The sequence below is a fragment of the Rhamphochromis longiceps genome, linkage group LG19 (genome assembly GCF_057381845.1).
Source record: "Rhamphochromis longiceps isolate RC_006_pf linkage group LG19, R_longiceps_female_GT1.1, whole genome shotgun sequence".
NCBI classification, from domain to species: Eukaryota; Metazoa; Chordata; class Actinopteri; order Cichliformes; family Cichlidae; genus Rhamphochromis; species Rhamphochromis longiceps.
Window position 1 is genome coordinate 18,510,713 of NC_140575.1, and position 13,409 is coordinate 18,524,121.

Sequence of the window (13,409 nt, forward strand, 5' to 3'; positions counted from 1 at the left end):
TTGGTAGATGTAATCTCTCCACCGTGCCCTGGGTCTACCCTGGGCCTCCTCGCAGTCGGACACACCTGGCTGAAATACAGCCTCGACAGGAGCCAGTTAAGGTATAGTAAGGTCTGGTCGAGTAGTCGCGCACATCCTTAAGTTTATCATATAATTATGAGTCAGTAATAGGTGATGCTGTGTTTTCTTTCTTTTGGGGTGGGGACATCATTGGTTAATTCTTTTGTAACATGATGTGCTTGTGATGTTTTTTCAGCTGCGTTTATGATAATTATGGGATTAAACAGACTTAATAAAAAGCCATGATGAATACCACCATAACTGAAACCACAACACTGTTTGGCCTTTTGCACTTTTGACTAAGATTTTGCATTTTTAAGACTTATTTTAAATAGTGGCGACTAAGTGGTCATCCAGGCAGGTTTCTTACGAGGAACTTACTTCTGACAACATTTGGATCACATGTCTCTCTCTCTCTCTCTCTCTCTCTAGACACTTAATAATCTGGTTTCAACTAACTGCCGTCCTTTGGTGAACAACAAGTCATTTTGTTCATAGATTTGAGGGTGTTTAGATGTGATGATAGATGTTTCATCCAGTAACGTGTCAAGTAGTTGTCAAAAGTGACTGCCTGCTGCTTTTGTTTGTTATTGTCATGGGATTAAAGTGATTTAAAGAAAGGCCAGAATGAATACCACAGTAACTGAAAATCTCAGCCATATAGCCGAAACTAAACCACATTTGGCCTTTTATATGAGCAGTGGAGACAGACAACAAGTACAGGGAAATACAGCAAGGCAACGAAATACAGTGACTGTCTGGCTGGCATTTGCCCTAAACACTCACCTGATGGCCCAGAAATGTACAGTACATGCAGATTTTGGTCATCCTATGCTTTGAAGATGTTTATAAGACTATGTTAAATCTAGGACCTCATCAACTACTGACTTTGCTTTTGGGACACTCTTTATAGCACTTCTGGAGTAGCCACTGAATATCCAGGCCAAAATGTCCACGTCTATTTTGCCATGAATTTTACTGGGATTGTTTATGAATCCCAGTAAATTTAAAAAGGCAAAAATAAAAATATTAGACATTAAGTCTGCGCAAACTGCATCACTTGGACTATAAGCGAGCCACTTTAGGAAAACAGGCAGTTTCTAGTACTAAAAGGCTGGTCCCTTGTTTATAAATTCAATATATTTATATGTAGCACAGTTCACTGTATTTTTGTGTGTATAAATGATAGATGGATGCTTCAACCAATAACCTGCTAATAATTTACTGAGGCTGACTGCCTGTGAACATCTTTCTACTCAGGAAGGCAACATGTTTTTTCCACTTTGGCGCTGTTGGTATGGAATTGTTGAACTTATTTTAGCCAGCTGATGGTAATAAATTAGTTTTTTTGTTTGTTTTTTAAGTGCTTGCCCTTTTCTGTAATGAAACGTGGTTTTTAAAAGTCCAAGTTTCTGTTGATTTTTATAATCAGCAATGACAACTTATTAATATCGACACAGCTTAAATTGACAGAATACATTCTGAGGATTGTTTGGGGTTTTTTTTTTTTCTGCTGGTACTCGCTGATTTGTTATAAAATGTACTGGCAAGTACTACTGGGCAGATTACAATTTGTGACCGCACCCTTCATACTAACAGTCTCCACACACTAAGAGGCACGCTCATATTCTTCAGGTTGCAAACACACCCCGTGCACAGAGCCTTTGTGACTGTGGCAACAGAGAAATGTTTAGGTGTGTTTGGGTGCTGTTTTACCAAGTTGGTTCCAGGTGGAGCATGTGTGTTCTGTAATCTTCCGACTATTGTCCTCACATCAAAATTGAGCCCTGGCACGAGGTACAGCTATGCAGTGACACAAGGTTGCCTGGTTAATTATCTACCTGCCTGAGTTACTGAATGACATGAGTGCTTTTTGAAATGGAGGGTTTGAAAATGGCCTAAAACAGATGAGATTTTCCAAGGGAACGTTAGGCCTTCTTGGACATGCCACTTTAGTGCTTTCTCTTGCATGCTCTGTTGCTGAGGTGGAGGGAGTGGGATCATCATGGTGCCTGCAGTACAGACAGCAGCACCACATCATTAGGAACAATATCCTCAACTCTCTTTCTCAATCAGAACATTTCATGTCATGCAAAGAGACATTTTGGCAGCTACCACCTTGACCCTGTGATTTGCTCCCTCGAGGAGTGATGACGTAAGTTGCTGTCAAACGTATGAAAAGCCTGACACAAACACATAACACAGTATGTCAGGCATTCATTCATTACATTCTGCTGAAGGACTCCAACTATTATTTAACATGTTATGCTGGTCAGTGCATTTTGTTTCTGTTTTGCTGAAATTGCTTGACATTGATGGCTCTCAACACTTCTTAAAAGAGCACAATGAAATGTATTTGCTGTAGAATGAAAGCAATTTCCACCAAAGATAAGGAAATAATAACTCCTGAATAAGGACATGCTTTCCAACACTCTGTTTTTCTTGTGTTTCTTTTCATTTGGATTCATTATTTAGTGCTAGCGTTTTTCTCACACACTCAAACTTACAGCGCAGCATTCAGGAGCATAGTATGACCAATATGAAGATATAATTGGCAGCAATGTAAGACAACTTTACACTCCATCTAAAATGATATTATTCGACATCTCACCAACCACTCTGGTAATTCAGTAATACCCAAGGTTTAATATTCAGCTTCAAAGATTGGATTTAGTCACACTACCTTGATAGAAACCAGTATGACAATCCTGTATGAAAGTCAGTGTGGAGTGACTCCCACATTAGAGTGAACTCTGTTTTTTTTTTTTTTTATTTAAACTATTCTCGTCTCGGGGGCATGAAGTACTACTGCTTAGTACAAAGATACTGGTGTCTAAAAGATGAGCATGATGTGACCTTTAGCATCTGTGTCTTTATGCTCTGACCACAGCAATATTGAATGCTGAAAGTAAACTATTGTATCTGAAAAATTGACACATAAATCACAAGACTCAACCACTTGCTGCTCCTTTGAGCATTTGCATTTAGTTGAACTATGTGTTCATTTTCTGTTTAATTTAGCTTTCATTCGCCTTTTGGTTAGGTTTGGGCAACCAAAATTACTTCAGGAACTGACTGAGGTTTGGGTTAAAACATGCATGTTCACAACATTAACACTGGTTACTGAAAGAAATATTTGGGACAAAACAGCAATATTTCATGTCGCGTTATTAAGAATGGACTTTTTTCTTTTCTTTCTGGACTGTTTTTTTGGTAAAATACATGCCTCTTAACAGACCTATTAAACTTTAGTACTTGGATGACACTTTTCTCTAAAATCCTGCTTATCCTTGTCAGAGTTAGGGTAGCTAGAGCTTATCTCCGCTACCATAGGTCGAGAGGTTCAGGGTACACCCTGGACAAACACAGAGAGAGAAACCATCCACACTCACACCTATGGGCAATTTAGAATAACCAGTTAACCTTACCCCACTAATTGCATGTCTTTGAACTGTAAACTCCACGCAGACGGTGGAGTCAAACTTGGGACTTACCACACCTCTGTCCTGCCCTAGCATTAAAAAAAACGAAGCATAAAAACACCATATCAAAAGCAATCAGTATGCAGAACCGTTTACCTATAGCAGATATAAAATTTGATCCAATTTCTTTTGTTGAATCTATGAAAAATGCCAAAGACTGTCTGTCTGCCAACAAGGTAACTCCTAAAAACTCTTGGCTAAAAATTTGGCATATTTCAATGAACCATTTGACAAAATTGGACAAGTGGAGGACAAATTAAGTTAATAAACAGTATCTGGAAGTCTTTAAAAAAAGCAAAGAAAAATGTATCTACTGTTCAACGAAGCCTCATCAGAAATGGGCTCAGTGGAAATGTGGCTCCCAAGAACAGATTTATAAGCAAAGGAAACGTAGGCTGTATTATGACAAATAACATAAGAATTATGCTGAAAGTCAGTGGCAACGGGTATTATGAAATGATGAATCAAAATTTTGGTTGAAACCATTGTCAACAGAAGGTCAGAAGAGAGGTACAATAGTGAGTGCCTACTGCCATTTGTAAAAGAAAGTTAAATTGATGGAATTATTAATGAATTACGAATGCAGAATAATACAGGCAGACTTAGATCCACCGTGTAATTCCATCTGGAAAGTGTCTGATTGGCAATGGCTTCATTTTTTTTGCATCACTATCATCCCTAATAAATTATCAGTGCAGTAAAAGCATACCTGGATAACAGAAAAAAACACACACACAATAGAACACTAGTTCATGGATTGGCCTCCCCAAACCTTGGAATTCAACATTATTGAAGCAGTCTGGCATAATCTTTACAGAAAGTGAAATAAAAGGCAGCCAACAATCCCAAGAAGAACTTTGAATCTCCTTCAAGAATCCTGGAGAGAAGTTCCTGAAAAAAACCTAAAGAAATTACAATAAAGTTTGCCTAAGAGAGTTTGGTAGCTATACCAAATATTAATCTCTTTGAGCTCCTTAAATTGCTCCAACTCTGTTTTTGCTTAATATTGTATTTTCATGTATGTTTGCAGATAATTCAATAAGTCACTGCACCTATTTCCCATTCTCCTAGCAAAATATAAATAAATAAATAAGGGGCGGTTCAATACTTTTGCTCAACACTGTGTACAGGGATGAAGCACTGTGTCCAGCATGTCTACAGGGGCACTCAAAGCCTAGAAGCTGGACACGTCCTCACACAACAACCCTGCTGTCAGTCAAGCCGGCCCATTACGTTGGGCATGACATTTAAAGTTGGGCGAAGAAGATGGACAAAGTGCCCTTACCTCCTCCGTTTGAGCCCTGCAGTTGAGCCCCTGTGCAGCATTCGCGGATGAGTGTGTTTGTGTGTGTGACTTTGGTCAGACTTGGTCTGGCATAAGGACAGCTGTCACATTTCCAACCTGTCACATGCGACACAGAGGAGATGCCAGAGGCCAGGGCATCGGGGAGCACAAGGACGGACACAAGGAAAAGCGCGTTTGTGTATGCATTTATTTCTGAAAGAGTAACGAGCATGGAAGATGTGTAGTTGTGGCCACGTGAAAGAGCTTGACTTGGAGGCACCCTCTAACCTTGATGTCCACACAAATGTACGTGCTCTTCACCCTCTTTCTTAAAACTAGTCCTTGAGCTCTTGAGTCATATTCTCTGAGGGCACGTAGTAAATACTGGGCACAACGTAGAACTGCAACTGCTGCAGGATGCCCTCCCTGTCTTGCAGTCCTCAGAGTGAGGCCATTTCAGTGCTCATTACTTACTGATGAAGAAGCCTCTTCATTAAGGTTCTGCCTGTGGCTTGTGGAGGAAAGGCTTTTTTTGTTTCTTCTCAACTAACTCTTTACATAAGCAAGCAGCAGCTGCCCTCAAGTGTATTTGGTTAAAAGGGAGAAACATTAATGGCCATTTGGGGCCTTTTATTTCATTACAGAGGGAAATGCTCTTCTGTTTTAATTTAAGTAATGGTTTCAAGGCAAGCAGGTTAAAAGGTCAACTTTTGTTCTCATTGGGATAGTTTTGAGAGAAGAAAGGAGTTTTTAAATTACCACTGCACTGCAAGCACATCCCTTCTGTGTATTCCATAACCAAAACCAGCTGTCAAGTAAATCATTTGTATTGCCTCTCTACGCTTTAATTTACTTTAAACACCCCACTTAAGAACAAACTTTTTTCCCCCAGAAAATTGCATCATGAAATTTGAGTTCAAGTTCAAGCTTTAGATAAACATCTTTGTCTCTCTCTCCGTACTCTTGAAATTTTTTTTATATCTTTTAATACTCAGGAGTCTGGGTACTTGAATCTACAGCTCATGGGACTGTTGTCGGTTTGCAATACTTGGACAGTTCTAAGAGTCAAAAATAGCATCTTCCCCACAAGCAGCATTCACTCACAAAGACAGCAAGATCTGACATCTTTTTTCTCTAAGTTATCCAAATGTTTAACCTCTCAGTCAGCCGCAATTTAGTTTAAGTTGCACGATTAATCAATTGGTTCTTAACTCTCACCGATTGCCAGGCAGTGAGTAGAGTAGAGTAGAGTAGAAGTCTATCGAATTTGTGGATTCCTTCACTAAAAACATATTTGATGACTTATGATGATAACATCCATACTAAATTAAGATTGTCTAGATTATGACATGAAGACATTTGCTTTGGCTTGATTGATTTCACTTGGTTTGGATTCATTTAGTCTTGTCTGTTGCAGAGGAGAACTCTGCAACTAGGGGTTTTTGAGCTTGTTCCATTGCTTAAAATTCTGGGATTTGGGGAGTTTTGCTAGGTCAATGCTTTAGTGCTCTTTTTGATGTTAGCCAGCTTCCTTGTGAGCTGTGTTTTATGCTTCGGTGGGGTAAAGTATCCGTTGCAATGATGATCAATCTTATCCACTTCACCTATAACGGGGCGCACTCATAGCAGTGTTTTTACTGCATATATAAGTTTTTGTCTCCAAATCTCCCAAAAGACAGGTTTTATCCAACCACAAAGGAAAACCCACTTCCCCATTCCAGTGTTTTTACAAAAAGACCTTTTCCTTATTTAGTTAATGATGTATCCAATTTTTTGAAATGAAAGTAAAACACACTTTTACTTAGAAGACCCTTGGACTTTACCATATGTATCCTAATCATTCTTACTATTGGTTGTCAGCCTCCAAAGCCCAGTATTTGGCCAGGAGAGGACCTATGTAAGATGTAATGTGGCAACAAAAAAAACCATGGCTTGTCAATAAAGTTCATCAACCTGTGGTGATGAGATTCACCAATCTCTCAACTTCATGTCATTGTTTACTGGTGCAACAATGACACGAAGTTGAGAGCAAGTTGTTCAACTCTCAGCTACGAGACAAACCCCAGGTTAGGAAGCAGTTGTCCACTACATGATAATGGGAAACAAGTAAATCTCTATACATGGTAGAGGCATATGTGATTCTGATATTCGGGCCTTTGTCAAGACTTAAAAACGGCGTCACATAGCTACTAGGAAGCATTGAGACTCTTAGTCTTGGAGGAAAAGTTTAAACTTGGATCAGACTTGGATGACACTACTTACTTTTCAGTTTTACAAACAAAAGTGAGGTTGTAAAATAATCGCGCAAAAGTTTGATGTGCAGTTATACTTACCTAAACAAGACAAAACAACTATTTTTATCTGTGTAGTCCAGTTCTTTTGCACAGCACATTAATTTAGAATGGCAATAGCTAAAAGTTAAAGGGTCTGCCTTTAGTTTGTTTGTTTCACTGATGCAATATGACTTGTGACAGCTCCTCGCTGTCTTCTGGGACGAGATCAGTCTGATTCATTCCGCAAAAAGGCTCTCCCTTCAACGGCGCCCTTGGTCTGACCGAATCGAGGGATGGTCCACTGCAGCCCATGCAGAGCTGGCCCATGCTCCCCTCCTAGCCCTCTCCACCTTCCTGTTGGTTCTCATCCGTCTGTTTACTCTCTCCCAGTCCGAAGGAAGCATCCATTAAATCACCTTTAAAGATGAGAACGGGACTTGACAGCTACAAACTGGAGCAAAACAATCTTTTCCCAAACCCCACGCCCACCCCAGCCCCACATCTCCACGCCTGTTCCTATCTGTCCCATATTGTCAGCGGCAGAAGCCGCGAGCGCTGCTGAGAGACAGAGAGCAGCTCTTGTTTACTGATGCACACTATATTGATGTGAGCTGATTCCATCAGGCAACACGTTTGGATGCCACACACCCTGTCGTCTTTCTCTGCCTCCTTTCGACGTCTTATGTCTTTACCCCCTAATGTATCTGCTGCGACAACACACTGCGTGACAGTCAGTGTAGCTTAAGCCATTGTAGTGACCAATAAATACATGTGTTACTATATAAATGTACTGCAGAGTAAAGAGCTGCATTAATAGCCCTTTTTATTTTATTTGCCTTTTCTTTGCCTTTTGGTCCTCTGACATTTTTCTTACTCTCGAGGCTGTAATTATTTATTATTGATTTTATTGTTTTTGATTAATTCGATTGTTTTTTTTTTCTTTAATTAAGCAAATGATTAAAAATCATTCGATTACATGGTGAGAAATTAATTCCACTCCACTTAAGGAGAAAATGTTCAGTGAAGGAGTTTATTTTTCTCAAACCAGAGGTCATTTTTGGTTTTGTTATTAGCACACCAAAGCGTGCGTGATTATTTAATAAGCTTGATTACATTAGAGGCTGCTTTGCTGCAAACTGGTTGCACTGCGCCTCTGTCCATCATGTATGGTGGTTAGATTTCCTCTCACCACGGCGGGCAGCGATTATAACAAATGGATGAGTTCAAACCATCTGTAAGACATTTGATTAACGCTGCTGAGCCTTCATGGAGAGAGATAGGGAGTCGAGAATGGTGTTTGATGTGGAATTGCACTAATGACAGTGCTCGGGAAGTAGCCATGCTCTAGGAAAAACATCACAGAATGAGAAATTAGAACCTCAGAGAGATGGATGAGGTTTGCAGCGAGCAGCTCCGGGTGGCCTCTGCATCCATCTCACACATGATTTGATTGGTGCTCCCAGTCATCAGCTCAGCCTCATGGTGCAGCTGTTGAAGTTAATGTGGCATGAAACAAAACAGATGTTTCTTCTGGTGTCTTCCCTCCTCGCCTTTCCATCTACTTTGATATTTTTGAGGCTTGTGCAATTGTTGTGAAATGTATCATCCAAAACAGGGAACTGTTTGCTTCTCAATCTGAACTCTTTCGAACCTCTTATCAAATCCGTCACTTGCTTCCTTTTGGAAATTTGACACTGCACATGTTATAAATAACTCAAGTGGTTTGAGGTAGATGTAGTGTTATTTTCCATTTCCATCATATCCTAAGAAATCATTTCATCCATTGTTGGATGTGCTATATATGTATAAAAAAAACAGGTAAATTGGGGAAATTATGGCCATTTTTCAATTATATACGTGCCTCATAGTTGTGGTAAACTTGCCAGATAAAGTTTCCATTGGACTTTATTTTTATTTTATCTTTTTATTTATTTGTGGCAAGTTCCACTCAAGACTTTTTGACAGCTGTGGCAAGGTTCTCCTCATTGTTAAAGCGGCATCTCATCTCATTGTTCCACACACGTTTTACCGGTCCAACTCCTGGTAGTTGGCAGGTACCAGGTAGTTATATTGTGATTGTGGCCTGTCTGATGCTATCAGGTGCCAGTAAAAACAAGAGAAATATATACGGTATATATTAAGACAAGAAGAGTTTTATAAACTCTTGCCAAATCAAATATTAAAAGAAATATAATTATCTTTAGGTGTACCCCCCACTTTTTTAAACACATGTTTAAACAAATATCAGTCACATTGGCAACTTCTTTGACACCTTTTGCTTCAATTTATTTGGAACTGAATGCTGACATTTGACATTTTTGTTCTTTAAGTTTTGAGCAGTGTTTGTGGTACAGTGAAGCTCGTTGTCCTGTTCGGGGAGACGAGCCATCAGGGCATGCGTTTATCAGAGGTGGCCATGCTTGACCAGAAACAATGATTGGGTTGGTGATATCATTACCATGAATTTAGGTAACATGTTAAGGGAAGCAAACGTCTCACGGTTTTTTCTCCATAGAGGAATATTTGGATAAGTCCAAAGTTGTGCTAACACCAGGTGGTTTTTGTTCATTTGGGTTGTCTTTATTTCCGTTTGCTCCTCCTGCTGCAAAAAATAATTAATTTCTTCTTTAACATTGTTGATGTTGTACTTTTTTCTTTTAAAAGTACATAGCAACTGGAGAATAATGATTTGGTTAGCCATCTTTGATTGATGAGAACCTCGACCAGTTTACCATCTGAATTCGAGACTATGGCACAAGTTTCATTTAATCTCTGACTGACTTTAATGATCTGATTAGTTCATGTGTTTTAATAACTCTGAATGCCTTCATAGTCCATATTTTATTTTTTTATTTATTGTTTGTTTATTTACTAAACCAATCTGGCTTCTTCTATCTAAGGACACAGCACTGGACCCTGGAGAAGATGTGGCCCTTCTCTCAGTGAGCTTTGAGGATGCTGAGGCAACCCAAGTCTTTCCTAAACTGTACCTGTCCCCCAGCATCGAACAGTAAGTGACACTTACCATGTATGGCCATATATAATGTGTGTTCATAGTGATGGCAAGATCAGGAGGGGAAATTAAAAAACATTTACCTTAATTTCACTCTAAAAATCAACTTTCTCAACAAACAATCGACCAAAAACAACTCTTGCCACTGACTTATGTGTTTCTAGTGCTTCCAGTGGAGACTTTAAAGTAAAAAGTTTTTCAGTAACTAACTTTTAAAAGCAGCGCACAGCTAAAGGTGATGTGGCCCAGCTCTGCAGATGCAGGAGATAATCTCTGGATTCGAGTCAGTGTGCTGTGAATCTAGCGACTTATTATGTCACTGTGAATAGTCATACATCCCAGTGTCTGGACTCATCAGACGCTTTTTCAAAAACAATAAGAGAAGAACTAAAAAAAAATGAGATTGATGACACACGGAGTCTGAGCTGAGGGATGACTGGATGTCTGCAGACATCTGGAGTGTTAACTGTGCGAGTGTGTGTGTGCATGTGTGTGTGTGTGTGCGCCTGCGCTCGAATGTTTTCTGAGTCTGTGGGCACTGTGTGGGTATCGCTGCAGTGGGCTTCTTTGTTTAACTTTTTTTTGTCTTGCTAGATTCAGTGTATGTGTTTGTGTGCATTTGTCACTTTCTATTTGGGTGTGTGTGTTTGTGCAGATGCGTGTTTGTGTGTGTGTTTGGATGCATGCATGCATGTATGTGGGTCTTCATATCTCAAATATATGTCTGTTTTCATGTATTTGAGTGCCCGGGCTTTGCTCAGAACACAATCTCTGTGTAAGTGTGGATGTAGATCTGTGTGTGTGTGTGTGTGTGCGCGTGTGTGTGAATGAGAGAGCGAGAGAGAGAGAGAGAGAGAGAGAGAGCGAGCCAGGTATGGGCCCATTCTGACCTCAGGGCCCCACAGTCTGGGCTTCCGTGCTCAGAATAATCTCGAGCTGATGTTTATTTACAAGCACACGCCCCGTCGCACCAGGTTAAGAGGCCTCTGCTCCCTCCCCCATCACCACCGCCGCCACCACCACCCGTTCTCGCTCTTGCCCTTTCTTTCTTTTCCTCTCTCTCTCTCTCTGTCTCTCGTTCTCTTGTCTCAACATGTTTTTTTTTCCACTCTCATCTGTGGCTTCTCTGTCTTGTTCTGCCCTTTAGTTTCTTTATCTGCTATTATTAAATTGTACCTTTCCTTTTGGTGCTTTAAAGATCTTGGAAAGAAAAGCAACTGGACTTGTGTCAGTTTCTTGAAGGCCTCTCACCATCTGAGAAGCTTCTAAGACCAAATGGTGGAGAGTCCCAGGTATTTAAGCCCTAGTGGGAGTTGTCTCTTAATAGGGCTGCTGACCCATTATTGTTCATGTGCCTCATCACACGAGCCAAGGTATGGGTCATTAACAGCAGAGGTTTCAGGTGAAACCATTGTCAGACCTTGCCGCACCCTATCATGTGAGCCATTGAGATCAACTGACATGAGATGTGAGTGGGCGTTAAGGCACCTGTGAAGGGATCTCAAAACTGGATTGGAGATGGCAGACAGTCAGTGTCATAAGTAGGGATGGGTATCGTTTAGGTTTTATCCGATACCGGTGCCAAATCGGTACTTTTGAAACTGTGCCGGTGCTCAAACGGTGCTCAAACCGGTGCTTAAAGAATGGAGAACACAAAATTGGTCCAAAAACCTCTCATGTTCAGCTGTTTTTTGTAAAAAGATAACAATGTTAGCCTTTTCTGCAGCTATGGGGCATATATGGTATCACTCTTGGCTGGAAGCAGTGCTTAAACAATGTAAAAAACACAAACTTTGTCCAAAAACCTCTCATGTTTAGCTGTTTCCCTCTTTTTCTTTGGTCATTTTAGCCTTTTTGGCCAGGGTGAAGGGAGTATCTGCCATCAAACAAGAGGACAGCCGCATGTAGCTATGATGATGTTTGCTAGTTCACCTTACATGCATTAATTTAATAACGTGGTTAGCCTACTCAACGTAAATTATACACGAACAACATTAAGCTACTCACGCAGAAAAGAACGGCTGCTGCTGCTGCTGCCATCATCATCCGTCATCATTTCTGCTACACTGGCAGGGCTAGGGGCCAGGACTCTCCTCTTCGTGTTTTTGGGGGATGTTGCATAACAGGCAACCCACCCACAGTAGATGTGCTCGGTGTGAGGTCTCGCAGCAAGCTATCAAATACGGCGCATTTCTGGGCTTTTAAAAAAAAACGCTATGCGTCGCCAGGTGTTTCATCGGATTTGAGGTGTTACCTCCTTTGACAGTATCACAGTATCAGCTTAAAGCACTTGTTGCAGGCTGCTGAGTTTGCATATTTTGCTGTGAAGTACAGCCAGACTTTTGACCGCTTCGCCCTGGACATTTTTAATCTGTAGCTCTGCTCTAAAAGAGCGTACGTACCTGGGCCCGCCTACTATCCTCGGAAACGTGATGGGTGATTGGCTAGAAGTGTATCACAGCTCAGGAAAAAAAAGCACCGAAATAAAGCACCGAAATGTGCGCTGCTTTTCGGTCTGGTTACTACCGTTTATGTCAGAACCAGTGCCATCATGGCACCGGACACCGGTACCCATCCCTAGTCATAAGCTGCTCCCTCTGTTCAAGGATTCCATGTTCACAGTGGACATAGATGGCTTCTTTCACTCCTCTTTCCCGATTATTCCAAGTTTGTGTTTGAGAGTGGTGAGAGTCAAAGAGATAAATGTGTGCGTGTTGGCTTGGGGTAAACTTCAAAGTGGAGGCTTCTACTTCTTGGGTTTTGATTTTGACCCAGGTGTCATCCACATATCTGTACCAGTGGCTAGGTGCTGTCCCTTCAAAAGACCCAAGAGCCTTACTTTGCACTTCCGCCAAGTAAAGATTGGCTACAGTGGGTGACACTGGGGAGCCCGTGGCACATCCATGTTTTTGTCTGTAGAAACCCTTGTTTTATTTAAATTATGTAGCGGTAAGGCAGATCAGAACAGTGTGCAGATCCGATCGAGGGTAAGACTGGTTCTGTTTTATAAGGAGCTGTCTTGCTGTAGTTGTTTTCTGACAGTCTCCACTGCCTCAGTTGTAGGTATGCAAGCGAAGAATGAAACCACATGAAAGGACACGATTGTTTCATTTAGATCCAGTGTAAGCTTCTGGACCTTGTTGGTGAAGTCAGTGGAGTTTTTGATGTGATGGGGTGTGTTCCCCACAACGTCCTTAGATTGCCATGACTGGATGACTGAGAACCTACACAGACATACTTTTAGTGCTTTCAATTTCACTTTTACACATTCTCCTTCTCATGCTAGAAGACTGCTT

General features: G+C 40.8%; 1 protein-coding gene across 1 annotated transcript in view; it reads left to right on the top strand.

Moving 5' to 3' along the window:
• babam2 (BRISC and BRCA1 A complex member 2) overlaps positions 1 to 13,409 on the top strand; it is a 118,604-nt gene that overhangs the window by 71,924 nt on the left and 33,271 nt on the right. The window contains exon 7 of the mRNA XM_085390978.1: positions 10,001 to 10,110. Coding sequence (XP_085247104.1) covers positions 10,001 to 10,110 — 110 coding nt within the window. The remainder of the gene's footprint in view (positions 1 to 10,000; positions 10,111 to 13,409) is intronic.